We start from the raw sequence: 21,882 nt of genomic DNA, 5'->3' as shown, positions 1-21,882 counted from the left end.
AAATTTGTTCGAATAATATAGGTAATAATAATTATAATATAGCCGATATTATATAAACCGTTCGTTTTTCTCGGCGCCCATACTATATTATATTATGTGTATAGGTACATTATAAGTTAAAACATACTGATAAACTGATTTAATGGATTTTTGACGTTTAATTATTAGACGCGAGCGTAATATGTGTCGTGTGTGTGTGTGTGTGTGTGTGTACAGGTACACCTTCTTTCTGGCTCGGCGCAGAATATTATAATAACAGTATAATATAATATAGTATATACTACAATATAATACGTATTATACATCTATAATACATTATTATTATATAGGTATAGCCTTATGGGTACACTTTGCACAACAGATGTTCGCGTTATAATATTATACGGGACGCCGAAACGAGATGCGTTTTTGATACACACAAGCGGACCGACCGCGTGCGTCGATGCCTCCGGCCAGTATTATCTCGTTATAATCTATACACAGATAATAAGATAATATAATATGTACAAATGTATAATGTACGTATAACATGTATAATATGTGTATATATTATAATACCAGTTTTATATTATTATGTCGTCATCGTTTTTGTTGTATGGGTACTATACTTTAGAACAAAATTGTTTAACTAAGTCGAAACGTCCGGAAATTAGGTTTAGAATTTTTACCAATTTCTATTTACACTGAGCAAAATGTGTCCGGTCGTTTCGGCGTTATAAGTTATAACGCATATTAACAAATTTCAAAATAAGCCTATTTCCGAACCGATTCGAGAATAGGAAATCCAATCAACAGCTTTTAAAGCTATACCTACGATGAGTTATAATACAGAGAGTAAGTGATATTGGATACGAAGAAAAATATGTAAAAAGTAATCAATAATCTAATTTTTACGATCGTTTTATTTATTCCCAAACAAAAAAAACCAGAAATCGTATTTCAATATTAAAACAAAAACTAGAACAATACATATTACATATTACATGTATTTGCTCATTATTATGCAAGTTCGACAATAGAAAATTCTAATTTGTAATTATATGCATGTATACGGGCGCATAAATAAATAAAAATATAGATAATTTCAACGATTGTTCGCGTTTCCTGTTGACTGTTATAATATATGTTGTCATGTTGATAAAAATGATATTTTATCGCATTAAAATTTGATTATCAAACGATAAATGAAAATTATACGATGAATATCATACTATAATATGTATGGTAGAAAAAAGGAATCAATGTCTGGTCGAAAGGTCTTATTATATTTTTGTCTTGGGAGACCGGTCACGTGATATTATTCGTTCGTCAAATTAATTCGGTCGTCCAAACGCGACGACGACGACACATTGTCCGTGTCCATTCATTAGAGAGAAGTTTGCCAAATGACGAAGTCTCGTCCACACGCCGAGGGGTGCGTATCTGGCATCTGTGTGTGTGGGTATAGTTAAAGGGGTGGTGGTATATGTATGTATAATAATAGTAAAACAGTCGGCCTGCCCCATTTCTAAATATATATATATATATGTATTAACTTGGCTGGATAATATGTGTGTGTGTGCTTATATATACGTGCAGATTGTGTTTTCCGTCAGCGGCAGAGAGTTGACTTTTGTGCCGGGCCAAGCAGCGGCGTTTTGGCCGACATACGGTTTTAATTAAATTCAACAGCCGCCGACGGGCTATGGAGAGAGAGACAGTGAGTGAGTGAGTGTGTGAGAGAGAAAATTCCCCCTCTCCCCCACCATCGTAAAATCCACTCTCTGCGATCACTTTCATAAACGGATTTAATTGAATCCGGAATAGGTGTCTCTCCACCCACGCACTCGGCGCCCATTCGACGCGATCCTCTAGACTTATTTTTATTTTATTTCCATTGCTGATAATTCGGCATTCGCGCTAATTAAACCCTTTCCCTTCACCAGCGTCGCCGTCTCCTCGTCCTCCTATTTCACCGTTTACCCTCCCCGCCATACGTATATATAGAAGAACAACGACACAACAATTATACGACTACGTTGCATCGTAAAGCTTTTATAGTATATATATATATATATATGTATAGTAAGTATATAATAATATACTTCTGTCCGTTTGTATAATAATGTATACATCGTGGACAGGGACAAGAAATTACATTTTTTATTTACAGTCGTTTACGGAAATACCCGATTAATCAGCCCTGAAAATAATTCACAACAATTAACTCGAAGCAACGTTTTGCAGAGCGACCGAACAACAAATATCGAAAGGAAATACTATCAGAAAGAAAATAATTTTTGAGTTGGAAAACCAGTGGGGATTACGCATTGATATCGAACGTGCCATTTCTTTCAATTTTATAACGCCAGAGTTCGGCGACTATACAGTATTATTATAGCTTGGCGCCAGCAAGAGTCACATCTATTTAAATTTCACAACCGATACGATTAATAAATCACTGTGGCTCGGTTTCTTTACCTGAGGTAGTCCCTTTTGCAGAGTATCAGGTTGGCTTTGGTGTACAACGTGGATCCGACTTCACCCAGCCGACAATCGCAGCAGCCGCATTTGAGGCAGTCTTCGTGCCAGAACAGGTCCAAAGCCTTGAGCAGGAACCGTTCGGTTATGCGTTTGCCGCAGTTGGCGCACTCCCTGGCTATCATCGCCGTGCTGCCGTTCAGACCAGTTAACGTGGTCGCGGTCACTGTACCGCCGTTGGTCACCACGCCGCCGTTTGTTTGTTGATGATCTATAAAGGACAACGAGAAAATTAGTATTAAAACAAATTATTGTTTTTTTTTTCAATTTTTTTTCTTCAAAAATACGGCGTAAGAGTTATCAAACATAAACAATAATACCAACCACGCGAATATCATTTGGTATATCATAAATAATATTATATAAAGTTAATAAATACATTTATATATAGAATCAAATCGACTCGCTGAATACAAAAAAATACGTCGAATTGTACTTGCGTAGATAGTAAAATAATTTTAAGATGGGCAGTTGTTTTAATTAATAAATTATTGAAAGATAATTATCAGGGGAATAATTGGGGCACACTGAGTCTGTTTGGCGAAACTTGTAAAAACTAATTATGTAAGTATTAGAAAGTGTACATCGCATTACTGTTGTTGATGATGGTTTTTATTAATTTAACTTATTCAATTTACTCACTCAATAATATTATAATGTACGGGCCTAAGAATTTATTATTATATATTATATCGATTTAATTGCCACGTGTAGTTTATGTTTTCGAAAATATGTTAACTCGATTAAAGTGTTGCGTGAAGTTTTTATAGTAAATAATAATATTTGTCAATAATTTTTTATTTTTTATTAATATAATTTAATAACCGTAAATTACAAAGCAAAATAAATTGTATAATAGACAATGGTAAAGCAAAACATAAAAAAAAATGCATTTATTTCAAATGATTAGATTACAAAAAAAAAGGAAAAATAAACAATTATAATTTAAAATTTGTTTTGCAGTGATGTTTTTGTAACTAATGAAGAGGAAAAAACGACGGTATGAACTATATACGCTGTTGCAATATCAATTAAAGTAGCGTATAGTAACATTGTTTGAAATTTGCCGAACAAAATATTGCAAATTAAAGTACACAATGTAGAGGTTTCGTCTGGGCTCTTTAATTACGTGCCGGCTAATTTTTATTTTTTAATAAAAATTAATACCATGAACTGCGCTTGTAAAACAGCGGCTCACCCGCCGCCACCTTCTCTTACACGCTGCACGCCATTACATTATGCATCATCCGTCTTTTCAAACTTAATTTTAAACTTCTCATAAACGATGCTCTAAACTTATTTCATTTAAATTTCATTTAATTTGTATAGATATATACATATATATACCATACGATTCCTGCGCCCGACGAACATCATCCTCCAGACTTTAATGAATTTTACTCGCCACTTCCCTCCACCCATTCGACCGTCCATCAATTTAATCCCAAAATCGACTTAATGAAAGTTCCGCTTTCTTCACTACTACTACATCCTGCGAGACACGACAATACTTAAAGCTGTTTTACAATGGACTTTTCCCCACCCCCAATACTCGCCGACTATATATACATATATAACTATATATAATATACGGGACGGTTTCATCGATTACAGAAAAAAATTCAAATTACCGGTAAATTATTTTACAATAGTGCATTTACTTACAACCGCAGTCGTTTTATGTGTGCGGGCTAATTTTAGATCCGATCAACGTGGTAATATTATTCAAGTATAATCGTCGTCGAGTCGAGCGTAGCGTATATATACAATATACTTATTATACATTATTATAATACTAACAAAAGTAATAGTATTACATATCGGCAATATTCATTACACATTTTTAACATATTATCAACGCGTATAACATATACGTTATCCACACAATAATATTATAGACGTATTATATAGTAATAATACGTCACGCGTAATGACTTTATAATTTGCAATACGATTATCATTACAAGTACATGGAGTAATAACACTTAAGTACGTTACAAATAAAATAAACATGACAAATAATTATTTTTGGTTAAATAAATGTTTGATAACTTATAAACATAATATTATTATATCTATACGTGCATGTTTGAGTACATTATGTAGCCGGTAATCAGGTTTACAGTTAAGTATTAGAAAATTATTTATAATACACTTAAATAATACAATAACAATAAAAAAAGAATTCCATGAGCTTTTGAATAATGTGACGCGTTTCATCCGTGTATTAGGTTATTCAACGATTGTCATAAAGCATAATAAAAATCATACAAAATGCATTCAAACGGCGAGAATAATGTACGACCACTTAAGTGAGTGGGTCTCTCTCGCAGGGAAGCAAAGAATGTAAGCTGAATCGGTAAAAAAAATTGAATTAAATAAAACGAAAAAACTTTGATCAATCGATAAGACGTCTCTAAAAGCATTTTAAAACGTAAAAAAATAAATAATTTTATTTATTTATTCTAAAATATTACAAGGTCTTTTCTTATTATGAGCGTGTGGCATTTTGATGCCGGCAACATAATAATCCACTTACCGCGGTGAATTCCACCAATAATGAAATCCTGCTGGCCACGGAACGCGTATATACCTGTATATATAGTTAATGTAATCGCTTTTTATTGCGCTTTGATCGAGATATCTCTTTCAAAATAAGTCTCGAGCGATTTTTTCTCCCCTTTCTTCGTTTAAAATAAATAAATAAAAAGAATATAATTATGTTAAAAAGAAAAAGGATTTCTGTCCTGCCCGAAATAGTGGCTTTCCATTAAGCTTCCGAGGGGTTTTATACTGCCCTTAGGAGCCGGACAATCCGGGCACGAAATGGATTCCGTAGTTGCGTTGCTTCCGCAAGCAGCAAACGAATGTCACGACGTGGACGTAATTAATCTTAGTTTTTAACTAATTACCTTTCTTTATTTCTTTTTTTCATCCCCCTCACTTGTCTCTCGGGGTTGGGATTTGAAGGGGTAAAACGTGGAAAAACATTTTCTAAACCGTATTATTCTTTGTCGGTTTTTTTTTTTTTAATAATCCGAAAGAGCTCGCGGAGAGAAGGAAATTATATACTTTAATTATTTCTCTTTTTTTCTCTCCCACCGTCACTGCTACCGCCGATTTAATTAGTACGGTTAAAAAGAAAGGTTAACAAAAAAATAAAATGAAGCCCCTGCACACCCACTTCTATCGCTGCAACCACCGCCGCCGCGGCCACTACCATCACCGCCACCACCAGCCGGTGAACATGCGAGGTATAAAGAGTAACCGACGTGGCGATGTGGAGGGGAAGAGACTAAAGCGGTTTTAATGATTTTTTTTCGCTCGGAAATTGTTAAAATTAAAATTAATTTTGTACAAAAAGAGAACGTATACAATAATAAAACGCGCTTAGAACTTTTTTCATTTCACCATCACCGGGCGCGTCGAGACACCTCTCTCCGACGTTTTGATGTGGCATCTGTGATATGGTAAAGTTTTAAAATTAAACAAACATTTTACGAACACGTCGTATATCATTTTTTTGTTACTTGTCCCTTTCTATCCTTCCTTATACATATATATTTAACGTGGTTATTTGTGTTTTTCTGATTCTAGTACGTTAAAAAACTACGCGGTCGTCAATTTTTTTCATCTCCGACGGTTATTATTATTATTATTATGAAATTACGATGGAAATTATTTAATTCATCAAACCCTAATCGTGTCAAATAATTATTTTATAAATATTCTGCACAATATTTGTTAGTAATACTTTGAACAGAGTTCGATTAAAGTAACAGAATATATAACTAACCAAATAAACGTTATACTGGCTTTACGCGTATACAATACCTTTACACTTCAAAGGTATATTGAAAGATAAATAATTAATGTTTAGGTAACGAAATAAACTTAATTTTAAGACACTTTTAATTTATGTGTACAAAACAAAAACATTTTAATCAATCCGTTATATTAACGAGAACGATGCGAAGAAGGAAAATAATATCACATTTATTTTTTATACTCGAATAAGCTTAAAAGTTTTAATTAAGCACACCGGTTTTAAATAAACCATATAATATACATACGTTTTAATAAGCATTTAAATTATGCAAATACAACAAAATAATTTTCCATGCGCAGATATTTTAAACGTAACGACATTTTACAAAATATAAATACATTTTTTAAACGATCATAAAAATGAAAAATCGTAAGAAAAGTTTAAAATATATATTTACAAGTATACAAGATGGCAAAATGCATTATACATATTACATAAAAATATATACTTTACTATGATATTTTTAGGACGACGAGGAAAACAACTTTGATGATTGCTTTTATTGATTCAAATTTCCAAAATGTATAATACATTTATATTATCATATTTATAAAAACTACGGCTAAGTACTAATGGACCATTGTATAAAAGCATTATAATTGCTGCATATTATATGACCTGCAGTTCTCTTTACAAGACTGCGATAATAATAATAAAAAATGTATCAATATAATTTTCTGATTTTAATCCGTTAATGCACAAATCAAATAATCGACTGTATGAGATTTTTTTTTTCTGTTCACACTGTGACGATTCCAATAATTTTAATGCGTTTTTTATGCTAATCGAAAAGTTTTGGACGTAAAAAAAAATTCACCGGAAAAAGGTTTCAACTCTGTTATTTATATTTTATTTACCACTATTTTTTTTTTGGTTCAGTAGGATAATGGAGAGTGTTTTATATTTGTTTTTCCTGCGTAAACGAAGACGGACAAGTCCCAATAGACAGGATAGCCAAAATATACATATATACAATAGGTATACATATAATATATGTTATATATATATTTACATCAGAAGTAAAAACAAAACAAAATAAAAAATAAAAGCTCCCAACTAAATTATAATAGTAATGCTAAAAAGGTTTTACATTCGGATTCCATTTAGGTTTTGGGCCGGTCGAGAATAAATCCATCTTTTTTCCCTGCCCAATAGACAGGTTACACGTATTCGCTATTACTGCCGGACAACTGGAAAATAGACTTAACTCCGCAGCCGCAGCCGCAGTCACTTCCTCTCCATTTTCAGGAGTCTCTTGACGTTTCTAGACCAACTTACAAAACTTTGTACTCTATAGTCTATATTATATATATACACGTTGGGCGGCACCATGCCTCTGTGAAAAATCTTCCATCGCAGAAATCGTGAGTGGATAATCAAAATTTATTTCGAGAATTATAAATATAATGCTTTATATCTCTATACATTATACACATTACACATAATAATAATAATGATAATAATAATAATAATAGTAATCTGACCGGGATGGCGTGAGTGTGGCGGCAGTCCGTCGGAGGAAGAAACCGACCGCGTTAATATTAAACTATTTTAATCTGAAGTCAGTGAACAACGAATAAAAAAAAAACGCTATAATATTGTTATTATTATTATTATTATTATTATTATTAAAGCTTGGTGTAATCACAGCGGACGGAGCAGGGTGAACCAGGATTAAAAGCAATTTTTCCATCGTTGTCCTCAAAAGGAATAACAAAAGAGGGGTGCAGGGGTGTCGACGACGGTAGGCTCGGGGGTGAAGTGTGCATGTGGTGGCGGTGGCGGAGGGCGAGGTGGAAATAAATTACTTTCTCGGCTTATTATTATACCATGCGTATATATATATTATATATAGACGGGCGGGACGGGACCGCGGTGAGGGTCACATGGAAAATTGGAAAAGGCGCGAGAAAACTTTAACTGCCATCCCTTTCCACCGTCCCACTATATATTTATATATATGTTGGAGGGCCACCTTAATTAAACGGATGGAGAAAGGGGAAGACGGGACGCTCGGGTCAACTGGCCAGGCTTATATTAAAACGACGGCAAAGGGCCCCGGAGAGTCCGTTAATTATAAGCCTTTTATTATAACAAATCCCACCCCCGCACGCCACTCCAACACCTCACGGAGGGGTTTTTGACGTTTAACATGGCCGGGATTAAAATCGGAGCTTTTGTTTTCGGTACAAAATAATTTTACAATTAGCCGCGCGTCATAATGATTTTTATTACTCTGCGTATAATGTATACTCTCCGCTCTATTTTTTTGTTTTTTTATTTATTTTTTTAAATGACGAAATCTGAAATTTCTGAGTTTTTTAGAGCACGAGCTTTGGTATCTCAAACACGACATCGTGGGCTGTACGGGAAAAGAATAACCAATCCGCTTTCGTCAAACATGGTTTGAACACGTTTCTCAAAGATTAAGTGCACTCAAACGAACTACCACCGACAGCCATCACTTACCCGATTTCAATTTAAGAGCGCTATACTTTATTAATATACACTAATTAATTAAAATATTTCATTCATTACTCGGTTTTAAAAATATACCTAGTCACGATATTTTACAACCCATCTTAGATTTTATTAGATATACCGTGACTGAGGTACAATATGAAATAATTACATTATATGCGTATACACCCTTTTCAACGAATAACTCCTGGGTCTCCTTACCATATATAGGTACCAATACCTATATTATATATACATTATACGCATACATTTTATATGACTATAACGCCAATTAACCTAATTAGTATCAGGAACGTACGCACCACGTTAATGAAAATAGTTTGGAAATTATCAATACCTACGCATGATTTTATTAATTTATTAAATGTATTCCTAACTTTGACACAATAATATACTCACGTGATTATGATATTATATGCTTTAACTTTAACCTTTATATATACGCGATTAGAAAACAACCTAAATTTTATAGCTTTAAATGCCTCAATAATTATAGTTTTCGCTAAACGATTTGCCCGTCGTGTAATTATAAACAACGTGTATCTAATAACAGTTAAATCAGAATACGAGGACTTGTAATTCAACGATCGCGTGTCGACAGACGATCGTGTCGAGTTATAATATAATCTCAATCTATTGCGATAATTGGTTAAAACACCTGAACTGATCTGCAGCGTGTGGAAGATAACACTAAGCACAATATAAATATTATGTATATCACAGTAGGTAGATATAATTTTATAATAATATTATGCTGGCGAGGCGGCGGTTAATCGTGGGCGTATTCCGACAATTCGCGAAAATGCGTGTGGCTCCGCCGAAACGCACACGCGGCGTGCCCACCACCGCCGTTTTAATTAAACCAGTGTCCTCCTATCACCGCGGTACCCCTCCCCTTTATTATACACACGTACACATAAATACTGCTGCTGCTGCTCGAAAACATCAAAACCGTATGTACAGGGTGTCCCGTGTAATTATGGTGAATGATTAAACAGAGAAAAGTAACCTCCAGTTTCCCGTTTCAACGTCGAAAACCCTCGCGGAAAGCGCTCGGGCGTTCCGCTAACGATGCAACTCATTAAGAAAGACTTGAGTCCCCACCCCTGCCCTTCCACCGCTACCGACGACGTATTCCCTGAATTTCTCTTTTTCGACTAAAGCAGGGGCGGTCGTGGGCGCGCTACTATGTATAATTTAAATAAACCCCCCACCGACACTCGCAGTATAGTTGTCTGCAGTGGCCTATCCCTTCATTCGACCCACCCCCTCCCCCTCGTTACGCCGTCAAAGCCACCACCGCTATACACTCGTTTTAAAACAAACACATATATCTCCTAATTGGTTGCCAACTTTAATTGCTCACGGCCACTGCTGTACAGATAAGTAAACATTATGTACGGGTGGTGTACACACTACACACAACATAAAACGCTCCCTAAGTCCCCCGCATCATTAAAATTTTCCTTTATAATTGTATTTCGTTATTTTTTTAGCCCACCACTCGCCCCGTACTACCGTATATAGTCGCACTAACAATGTTTGCATTAAACTCATATACACACATCCACGCACGCGCACGCGTGTATACATATTTTGCACGTATATAATTACGATCGGGCGCGCACGAGCCTTTGAAAGGGAATGCGAGACGAAATGGCATTTTGACTTCACATATATATTATGTAGGTACAGGGTACTATACCCCGGTCTATCCTTCCTTCGGCCGGTAAACAAGCAATATTCGCCGGACTCGGGCGATATTATAATCAACGAGGTTTGCCTCGTCTACCCTCCTACGCTTCACTGCTGCAGCTACCTTTTCTCTCGCGTGTATATAAATACCTGCGTGCGATTGTGGGTTGCCCATCGTAAAACAACGGAGCCACGAACAAACGGAACACGTAATTAAACTATTAATCGAAACTAGGTTCTGACGCAGATGAGAAAATAAGGAGACGGTGAGTGGGGGAGAGATCGCGTGCGCTCTATAAGGGAGTCGAGTGACAGAGAAAGGGACGAGGAGAATAGTGAGAGAGAGAGAGAGAGAGAGATACACACACACAAACACACATTCACAGACTAACAATCAAACAAACTCGGAGAACTCCGTTGCTTAATATGCAAGTAATTAATTCCACAATAAACAGGCCTGAGCCGTTTTTGTCCGTTAATGAATTTTCTCGGACGAGTTAATTAGCGTCTTCAAAACACATGGCACAATACAATGCTAAATAATAATAATAATAATATGATATCCTACAGCGTTTGCAAAATTAGTCGCAGCTAAATTAATTACGAACGCCATACACGATACACAGGTATATGTCTATAATATTATGTAATAGTCTATATTATAATCTAAATATATGTTTTGAACTTCGATTTTAGTCTGTATATAGGTAGTTGGACGGGAGCGAGTACTCGGCACTACTTTTCCAGGTTGTGTATAGCATGAATGTTGATTTTAACAGTTTGAGGTACTTTTAAGTAGGTACATTCAAATTTTTAATATTTCAGTGTATAATAATATAATCTGAATAATAATTATTTTTATGTCTTAGAAATTCCGGGACGTATGCTATACTATGTAGGGGGGTAAACAATGGTTAGTATTTAAATACACTTCTCAGATATATGTTATAACATATAGGTATAATGCTATATAGATATATAGTTTTAATTAATTCAGGTGTTTAATACCGAATCAAGACATAAGTTTAAAACAATAAAATGCATAATAATTAGTAAAATTTATAATAGTTTACACTTAGCTGTAAAGGTCATTAGAAAATACCTTCAAATTGTGCAGCCGTTGTATATATTTGCGCGAGTTAAATGAAAGATTATTAATTTTACAGCGTACTATAAGTTTATTTTGTTCACGTTGCGTATAAAATTAGATACATTTAATTAGCGTTAATCTGAATTTATTACTATTATTACAGGTTGATATTAATAAGGAGCATTATTAAGCCAATGTTTTAAAGCGTATACCTATTAATTATAAAGTTTTTGTGTACATATACTATTAAACTAATGTAATATATTGATAAAAAGCTTTAACTCTCCGATTGTTCGATGACACGGATTATAATTGTAAATTATAGTATTACATACATTCTTTGACGCCAGCGATCGATGTATAAATTTCGTCTTAATAATGCGTCGCATTGAGGTAAAGTTCGTTGCACTCAAAAAACAAAGCTGTCAGATCCAAACTATCTGAACTATACCTACTCCACAGTCCAATCGAGTTTGTGAGACAATGAAATACTGTGAGTATAGGTTGACAATGATTGGTCGATATTACACAACGTTTGGCAAAGTTGAGTTGGCTGTTTGTCAAAAAACAACAATAGTTTCTAAATTCCTCGCGGGGTCTAACGTTTCTCTGGACACTGTATCTCGTTATATAGGTGCTATTCTTTGCCCCCTAGAGTCACCGTGTGCTGTAACGGACGTATACCATATATATATACATACATCCACTGATCGAACTCCGCCACAACACGGGCCGAAACAAAAACATTATGACTTACGAGCGTAATAGTCGGAGTCAGCTTTTACACGGAAAAACGTTTTGTGGGCCGACAGTTATAAGGTTATTTGTCATTCGGAAGGTGTGTCCGGGCACGCTGTCCGTTTAGAGCGGGGAGGAACGCCCGACTTTCTTCGCCCTGCCTATAATCCATTCAACGGGGGATTCCCCGGGGTGTCATCCGCTTTCTAAAAACTCGATTTTTCAAAAAAAAAAAAAAACTCGAAGAAAACAGAAGAAGTTTGCAGAAAACGGACATCTCCCTAAGGATAATTCGATACATATATCTATATAATATAAGGGTCCGAGTGAGTGGCACACTGTGTTCAATTCAGCTTATTGCCTTCTAATGCTCGCGCATCGATTTAAACGTCGCCTGTAGGCCATAATAACGTAATAGCATTACGGTCGTATATATAAAAATGGACGCGTGTTGTTGCCGGATTATTATTAACTTAGCGAGATCGATTTATTTCCACCAGACTGCGCATCGCGCCGTGAATAGAAAATTGAATCGGTCGCGCGTCCTCGAAATTTCCCCGGAATCGTCACAGTATTGTTGGCTACGTGTCGAAACGCAAATATTCCAGCAATGTTTTCGTGTTTTTTTTTTTTTTGAAACTATTATTTAAAATAAAGGATTAATAGCTGGATCGCGTAGAGATGTATTAAATCACACGTGCACGTGTACCAAAAACAAATAATACTTACACAACCTAAATATAGGTACTCGTGAATGTTTGCACACGTGCCTGTTTGATCATTTTGTAAAACGATATTATGGTTAATGGTTTTATTCAGATTTATATAGAAATTTCGAATTTTCGTAGAACTACCAAATAAAAGACGCCGCCGGCGATTGAGGTCATCGCGTTTATAGATCTATTAAAAAAAGTTGTTACCACATCCCCACAGGCCAACATAATGTATATAATATATACCATTTCCGTCGATCCAAATAATCCTGAACAAATATCTTTTCATCTTTATCAACGTTTACTTGCGAAAATGTACAGACGGGCGCACATGATTAACGAGGTGGCATGTAAGAAAGACGAGCAAATATTGTTCGACGCACGCGGACCCCGGAGGAGAGTATAATATATATATATGTATTATATGTATAAATTGGTTTCGCTGTCGTCTGTTTGGTTAACTCGAGAAAACTATTCGATTCCCGGTGTAGCTATAATATATATTAATAAACGGAATAAAACATACTGTGTGCTTTCAAAAACATATCAAAACCCATAACACATTAATCGTTTTCGATCTTACTCTTCCCTGACGTATTCATTTCTGTTTAAACAATCAAATATTACCAATGGAAATAGATACTTTCGTGAATTTCGATACAAACAACTGTGTGTTTATATTTAAACGTATACGATTCGAGTGATGGTACTAATATTTTTATCACGATGGCTTTTAATTATTATGAAACTAAAACGTGATTAAGGACGCAATTTATTTCCAACTACACGACTTTTTAGGGTGTTACATGACGATGACAATCGAGATATAACTATATAAGACGACGCGTATGGAAAATAAAAATTCTACGCGTAACGTCAACAAGAGAAAACACAAACAAAAATAGTTAACAAAGAAAAATTAACTTATAAGATCAAACATAGGTACACCTAAATATAATACACTCAAATCTCCTTACGCGTGATGTCTAGGTTGAGAAAAAAAAATAATTCATTTTAAACAAAATAAATAGCGTTTAACGTTTCAACATTCACTGCTAACGTCAAAGAGTGATATTTTTATGCTAATACGGTATTGTTCAGAAACATTAAAATAAACAGAAGATCCGATTTTCGTCGTTTAACCTCGCCTATAGCCATAGTAACATAATATAGCCCTATTATAGCACGAACATCCTATTTTGTTTTTTGTTTTTCGTCGAAAATAAAAGTGTGACAAAATGTATGATTCTCTCGTCTTTTATATACGTCCCCAAAACGGAACACACCGTAATGCATTAGTCACATACGTATTTTATAAACGCCACATACAATCGGTAGCCAACCAATAGAACTTTTTCCCATTCATACACCGCTGCAGCTTACACACATAGTCTAAAGTGTAAACTCTAAACTGTATACACACGCAGTATACTCCCTCTTTACTAGGTCTATTTTATATGTATCAAATTTATGTTCTGTGGGAACCATGCGCGTTTTCCGACCAACGCGTAAACAATTTATTATTGAAGGAACATTCTTCGGTTAAAGGATTTATAAATAAATATATTTATATATTTTTTCAATATAACACGAACGGTAGAGAGCTATTTTTTCTCTCAATATATTATTATTATTAAAAAAAAATAATATTTAACAGAAATGACTTTTGGATGGATTGTAGGGACATCATCCGCGCTGCTGCTGCACACGCTCCTATAATATATTACTATACCACTCCTCTCATACGTATTAAATAATATATATAAATATAAGAAGACCTTTAAGACCAGTAGGAACGTGCGTATATATTGTCATCGCCGTTGTCTGGGAGATGGGAGAATATTAAATGTGTATATGGAACGCAGCGGATATAACCGTTTCTCACACAGAGCCAATTTAATATCGAGGGATTTTCAATATTCGTTTATGCCGGGGCCGGACGTTGTCGGTTTACAGACGCGTTTGGAGCGGAGACGACTTTTGGTTTTGACAGATGAGAGACATTTTTTCTAATACACTTCGTATATATGTGCGCAACGGTACATACAAATATATAATGTATATTATAAATAGTGGCTTACTAATAGTGCAGTATCGGTTATATCATTATATAAATTACATGTGTGTGTGTGTGTGATATTGTGGATTCTATATATCCACCGCCTTCTCACCCCTCCGACCACTGACACGATGTGTAACTAATAATTCCGCAGCCGGAACACTAAATAGGTGTACCCGAAATCCCGTAGGTTGTAAATCCAAGAGTAAGGGGGAGGATAGAGAGAAAAAAAAATAGAACTGCAACGGAGGTGAAAAAAACTTTGGAGAGAGCATATTATATACCACGTATATAGGTGTATACGTATTTATTTGGACGGCGCCGCGCCGAGGGTTTGGTGTGGTGGTGGGAGAGGGTCAGGTTCCGATCGGGAATTCGCGTATACATGTACGGACGCAAAACAAAGGGTTATGTATTGTTACACACATATTCAATTTGGAAAATGGCCGCCCAAGGAATAACCCGTCGTTTTTTCTTCATCTCCCTCCCCAGGGCCAAAACGGTCGGTTTTCATTTCCGCGCATTTTCTACTCTTCGGCGCGCACGATTTATTTAACACCCGTATTCCTAACGTCGGATGCATTATGGAACAGAAATGTTCCATTTTCATTCTTTACGAGTGACACGCGACTATAATACTATACTGCACCAACGCTATATTGCTACCATATATATATAATATGTATACGTTGTACACACAATAAACATATATACATAGCCATTTATATATATATATATATATATAATAATATATCTGCTACTAAACTATACGTACACCACGCGACCGGAGCGGGGTTTGATTTTTAATATTCACGAGTGACTTACCGTTTTCTACAATGTTCAACATCGTCGTACCAGTCGGACAGTTTACAACGGCGTTTCTACTACGGACATCCATCCCGGGCGTCCATTGTTGCAGCAGTAGGTGTCCATCTGAAACGGTTAAAAATATACCAACTGTTAGCCACGGCGTGCAGTTAATGATGACTAACAAAAAAATATAGATTATCGCATACAGTTTTACACTGTGTTTTATTATTTCCTTACAACTGTAGTAGAGCAGTCATACAGCGACGATCATTATAAAACGGTAGATAAAAACTCGTATATACATAGTAGGAATAGGAAGTATACCTTATATATACACACACTGCACTATATAGGTATACAGATCCATATGCGATCCAATTCACCATCGTGAGAATATATTATTATTAAAACGTCGTGTTAAATCTCAGGATTTATTTTTTTAACGTTTCGTTGAGAACGTGCTGATAATCACGAAGTTCTTTTTCCCGACTTCTAAATAATCAAAGAAATCCCGGGGCTAAAAAAAAAAGAAGAAGTTTTCACAGTAATTCCCTATGCAGAACTCGTATTAAGGTTAAATTGTCCACCTGTTTCGCCGACGAAAAAAAAAAGTAAAAATAAAAAAGACCAATATTATTTCTCCTTCCCGGCAGCAATTTTTCCCCCATACGTTCGTGTGTCTGTCTGCACAGTGTGTGCGCGCACGCGCATATGCGTATGTGTGTGTGTGTGTGTGTGTGTGTGTGTGTGTGTGTGTGTGTGTGTGTGTGTGTGTGTGTTAGCAATATAATGAACGCATTTTATTTCAACAAAAAGGCACGTCTCGATGGTACACTCAATCAACTCCAATTCACCACCACCGACGGGCGTCGGTATTTCCTCGGCCGTCCCCCGCACCGCCGCTGATTGCGAACCGAACACTCGTTTGCTTCATTTGCCTTTACATAAAACCTAACCGCATTATAATCACGTATGCGCGTGCTCTTCACTACCCCCTCCATTACACTAGCTGTGTGCGGTGCGGTGCGAAAAATTCAAATATGTATATATTTTTCTTTAAAACTTATCCATACATAGACACATACCTATAATTATATATATAACGCATACACGGTGGTTCTTACATCTGGTATGTATATAATACGTATACATATGTGTGTGTAAATACATTTATAGAAAAGAAATCCGATTTTTAAGAACGGCTAATGAAAGAAAACCTTTTCATGGTCTGCTCGGTGCGCACTCCCCCTTATGCGACGGATTCACTCCCCTCCCATCTCTCGTTGGTTATTATATTATAAATATATTCGACGAGCGCATACACATATACATGACTATATACGAGTGTGATATCTGCAGAGTTTGAAACATATTCGATGGTTGTCCTTGTATATTATGTATTATATAATAATACGTAATGACGACAACAACAATAACAACGACGACGACGAAAATAATAAAAAATAAAAATCAAGATGGGTGACCATTGCGAGGGGATGAGTGGAAGGATAGAGTGCTGCAGCTGATGGTTTATCCACGGTCTCCTGAACCCAATCAACAGTCCCTTTTCGGCGGAAGCGAAGGGCAATCGTTTCATTACGGTTCATTGTCGACGGTGGCGGCGGCCGATAGGCAATCGTCACAATTAGGTCGTCCTTTGAGAAACGTGTTTTTACCCGCTTCGTCTCAATCAGCAGAGAATTTATATAAAACGCGGTACTCCCCCCCACCCTCTCACACCAATAACATGTGAATCCTATGTGAATTTTCAATTTTCGACCTTTTTCCTTACTACTCCACGTCATCAGACACATCATTCTAGTAGATTGCAACGGAATATATTATATTATATAGTATATAAACCTATATGTGTATTCGTTTTCACAAACTTAACCCGCATACGTATATGCGTAAACACTCCAACGGAAAGACTTAGGTATTGTATTCAATTTTTTTTATCTTGTTCAATTTATATTTTTTTACGAATTTTTTTAAATTAAGACTTACAGTGAAATAGTGAATTAACACTGTGAAAATTTCACACCGTTTCTATTACACCATATTGTTTTGTTTATTTAGATTACGGTGCTTTATATAGTGCCTTCAAACTTTTGAACATTTATTACTGAATCGCTTTGCAAGAAATGTCTTATCCGAATTTGTTGGGTTGAATATTTTCGTTTTTACATTTATTTAAAAAAAATATACTGTAAAATTTATCACGATAAATTATTAAATAGGTAGTTAATTTTAACTTAAAACGAAACGAAAACGTTTTATAGTATTTGCATTATATTATAATATATGGAGTATTTCAATTTTTTAATTTAATCTACTGTTTTTATTTAATGGATCTTGCCAGTTACCAAAACTAAAAAAAAACTCTTAATGTAATGAGAACTAAGTTTTGATTGTTATGCGGTAGGATTTATAAAATGTAATTACTTAGATCCTAAAAGTAAAATTGTTGAAAAGGTAATATTACTTCCAACTTATTTATAAAAAAAAACCACTTTAATGTTCTGTGGGTAGTTTAATTGAATTGGATTTAGAATAAAGTTAAATTTGAAAAATAAATATTTGTAAATGGTATTTATTATTATTTTTTTTTTGTTCCTGATTGTATTCGCATTATGTTTTGGTAGTTTAATTAATTGTCTCAACTCTAAATAAGCATAATAGAACCATAGAATAAAATTAAGTGTTTTTATATTTTTTAATACTAAAAACCTTAGCATAATTGTGTAGTGTTAATTTTTATTGTGTGGAAGCATTAAAATAGTTTTCAATGTAATACACTTGTGATAAATGAGTTTATTTCCGATTTAGGCGTATTCATAAATACGAAAAAATAAATATGCATCGTCATTAACATCCGGGCTCACTAAATTAGTCTAATGGGTTTTTATTTATTAATTTTTTTTTTAGGAACACAATAGCTACCCGCCCAATGCTCGAAAACGGTAAACAGATGGTATGGAATAAAGTTAAAATCCGTCTGCGCGCTTTATGCGTAAAGCAAAAGGAAATTGCGGGAAATAATTAAACGGAACGTGAGATTGCGAATAAGTTAGAAAATGACGGAACAAATATTTCAATTAACAGGCACCGTCGTATATGGACGTATATAGGCATTTGAATTGAATTAAAAGCCATTTGAAAACGCAGACTTCCATAAATGACTCCTAATTATCGTGTTAAAATCACGTATACTTATACGGGGTAGTTTTGAATAAATCACTAGTTGTCCACCGTATAATATAACAATCGGGCCTAACCAACAGCAATCAAGAAACGAAATTAAATTAGTTTAGCGTTTAAGAAACCAATTTCCCCGTTTCCGGGCTGAGAGGCGAGAATAATATATTTGGTGCCGGTGCGCATATAGTATAGGTTGTCGGTTGTTTAATTTTGGAAATTACTGAACAAACAAACGGCACAATGGATAAAATTGATGTATCATTCGTTTAATGAATAACAGAAAAAAACGGGCTCCCTAAAGCACAGTAATAATTTTGATGAAAGCACCGCCACTGCCGACGCACCGCGGCGGCTTTACCCCCAACCTCCAACCCATCGATTCCGAACAATCCGAAAAAAAGCCATTAGGTTTTTAAAAGTTAATGAAATGTTTATAATTAAACATTACATAGTTGTGTTAGGTGTTCAACAGCAATGGCGCCGGGTTTCCTCGATTAATTTAAAAAAATAATAATAATGGAATTGGATTTCCCTCACTGCTCCGCCATCCACTAACTCATTTTTTTAATGAATTTTATAGTGACGTACGCATTGGCCGCTGTGATGTTTAAATTTCGCTGACTGTTATTAATTCTGTTCAAGGCTCATCGATCTGATGGAACCTTTATTAATATGGGATTTAAAAAAAAAGAGGAAATGGAATAGGAGCTCGTCGGAACGAACTGGGGAAAACCGGAAATTAGCGACGGAAACGCCGTTGGGTACAGACTATGCAAAAAAGGGTAGAATTCGTTATGTACACATGGACATGTATGTACGTACGTATGTATGTACCTACATGTATAAGTGTCCTATTATGTGTATACGTATAGGTATAGGTACATAAATAAATACCAATTAAATATTAAAAAAACGCGAGTGTATATTATTTGTATTGGCAATTATTGGCTTTAATTAATTTATATTACTTTTTACAGTATTTAATTATGTGTAAAAAATGTTTCTGAGGTTTTTGAAAATGTAATTATACATTCGTCGTATAATATGCTAATAAGCAGTGTGCCACATTGCGAGTGTGATTGTGCAAAGACTTGGTGATTTGAAATACAGGTAAGATTGAGGTTTCAAAAATAGATTTAAACTCACCAAAATCGTTTGATTACAAGAGTAAATTAACATTGCAGGTTGTACTCGGCTGGATTCGAATTGTGATGATAAACTATGTGTAAAAATAAGATCACAATTCGAGTACGGGGAAAAAAAATAATAATTAGATCAAAATAGTACCAAATTTTCTACGATAAATCATCCATCACCTCTAACTTTTAATATAACCTATGATTGATGGTGACAAAATAAAAACTCATTTTTCGAAAAACATTATATTAAGGTTTTACGTAATAAAAGTAATTGAGGCCAAACAAAATACTCGGAAAACTTGGCCAATTTGTTTAAGTGTTTCCTCGCAGCACTATAATATATATATTTATAATACATATACCTACTTGCAATATAGGTACCTACGTTTCCATATACACGGCTGCTGTGCCAGTAACTCGAATGCATTCATACTATTTTAAAGACAATTTCTGATGTACACCGAAGGGAAATATTTTATCATTACCCTGGAAATGATTTAGTTCGCGTTGGCGGCGGAAGGGCAACGGACCTGCAGCGACCGGATGTGGATGATATTGATGTTTTATTTATTTATTTTATTTTTATATCTCTATTGCACAAGCGTAAATATATATAGGTACACGGTTAATTGAATTCAAAATTAGTCGATACACTATCGGTAATTTAAAAAAAAATTTAATTACCCTACGACCTACACTCACTTACAGCATTGTGTGCATCAATGTGTGTGTGTGTGTGTGTGTATTGATGAGTTTAGCGCGAGCAGGATACGCAAACGGCTCTGTGTGCTGGTGGGATGAGGGCACGGCGCCAGGAAGGGAGGGAACAATGAATATTACACGGGATTATTGGTAATCCCACTAAAAGCGTCAGTTTGATCAAATTTATGCTGACCCGCTCGCGCGTCCAATTCACAATTAGCCGGCACACGTTTCGCGCACGCCACCCGCTAACCACCCCCGCACCGCCCCGCACGTATACGCACACCGTTCTTCCGTGGTCCGGGCGGCGGAAGATCTCATTCGTCGTAAAAGCTTTTGCCGGGCGGAAAACCCATTCGTATTGTTCATTAGCGTTGATGAAAATAGCTTTTCCACCGAGGCAATCAATCCAAAAGAGAGCGAAAGACATAGCGAGTGAATGCGTGTGTATGTGTGAACGGATAGAGAGAGACTGTTGAGGGGAGGGAGGGGGAGTATTGATTCTCCTAGCCCCCAGAATTAATTTGTAGAGTGGTTTGCGGTTTTTTTCCCTTCCCTAACCCGCCTGTTCTCAGAAGTTGTACGCTACGACCACTCGTGTGTGTTTGTGTGTGTGCGCGCACATGAACGTCGCTCCCCTTAAACGATATTGCCGCCGGTTCCATTTATTTATGAGCCCGATCTCTAAAGTCTAAAACAGTGTATATAATATATATATATGCGTGCGTGCGTGTGTGTGTGTGTGTGTGTGTGTGTGTGTGTCGGGGAGGCGGCGACGGTGGGAGATAAGTCTGCAGGATACTGCGCGCGGAGACGCTTCTAAAAAGAATAACACGGGTTTTCCACTTTGGCATTGTGTTAATGCGCCGTCCGCTGCACACACAAAATGCGAAATGCATTAGAAA

General features: G+C 35.6%; 1 protein-coding gene across 2 annotated transcripts in view; it reads right to left on the bottom strand.

The window, feature by feature from the left end:
- Nucleotides 1-21,882, bottom strand: part of LOC100161710 (LIM/homeobox protein Lhx2) — a 99,597-nt gene that overhangs the window by 6,461 nt on the left and 71,254 nt on the right. For both annotated transcript variants that reach the window (XM_001945007.5, XM_008185414.3), the window contains exons 3-4: nucleotides 15,951-16,058; nucleotides 2,461-2,731 (exon numbers count right to left, since the gene is read on the bottom strand). In XM_001945007.5, the coding sequence (XP_001945042.2) occupies nucleotides 2,461-2,731; nucleotides 15,951-16,023 (344 nt within the window). In that variant the 5' untranslated portion in view covers nucleotides 16,024-16,058. The remainder of the gene's footprint in view (nucleotides 1-2,460; nucleotides 2,732-15,950; nucleotides 16,059-21,882) is intronic.

Source organism: Acyrthosiphon pisum, chromosome A2, assembly GCF_005508785.2.
Source record: "Acyrthosiphon pisum isolate AL4f chromosome A2, pea_aphid_22Mar2018_4r6ur, whole genome shotgun sequence".
In the NCBI taxonomy this organism is placed as follows: domain Eukaryota; kingdom Metazoa; phylum Arthropoda; class Insecta; order Hemiptera; family Aphididae; genus Acyrthosiphon; species Acyrthosiphon pisum.
The sequence above is the reverse complement of the archived record's forward strand: the minus strand, read 5'-3'. Positions and strand labels throughout refer to the sequence as shown.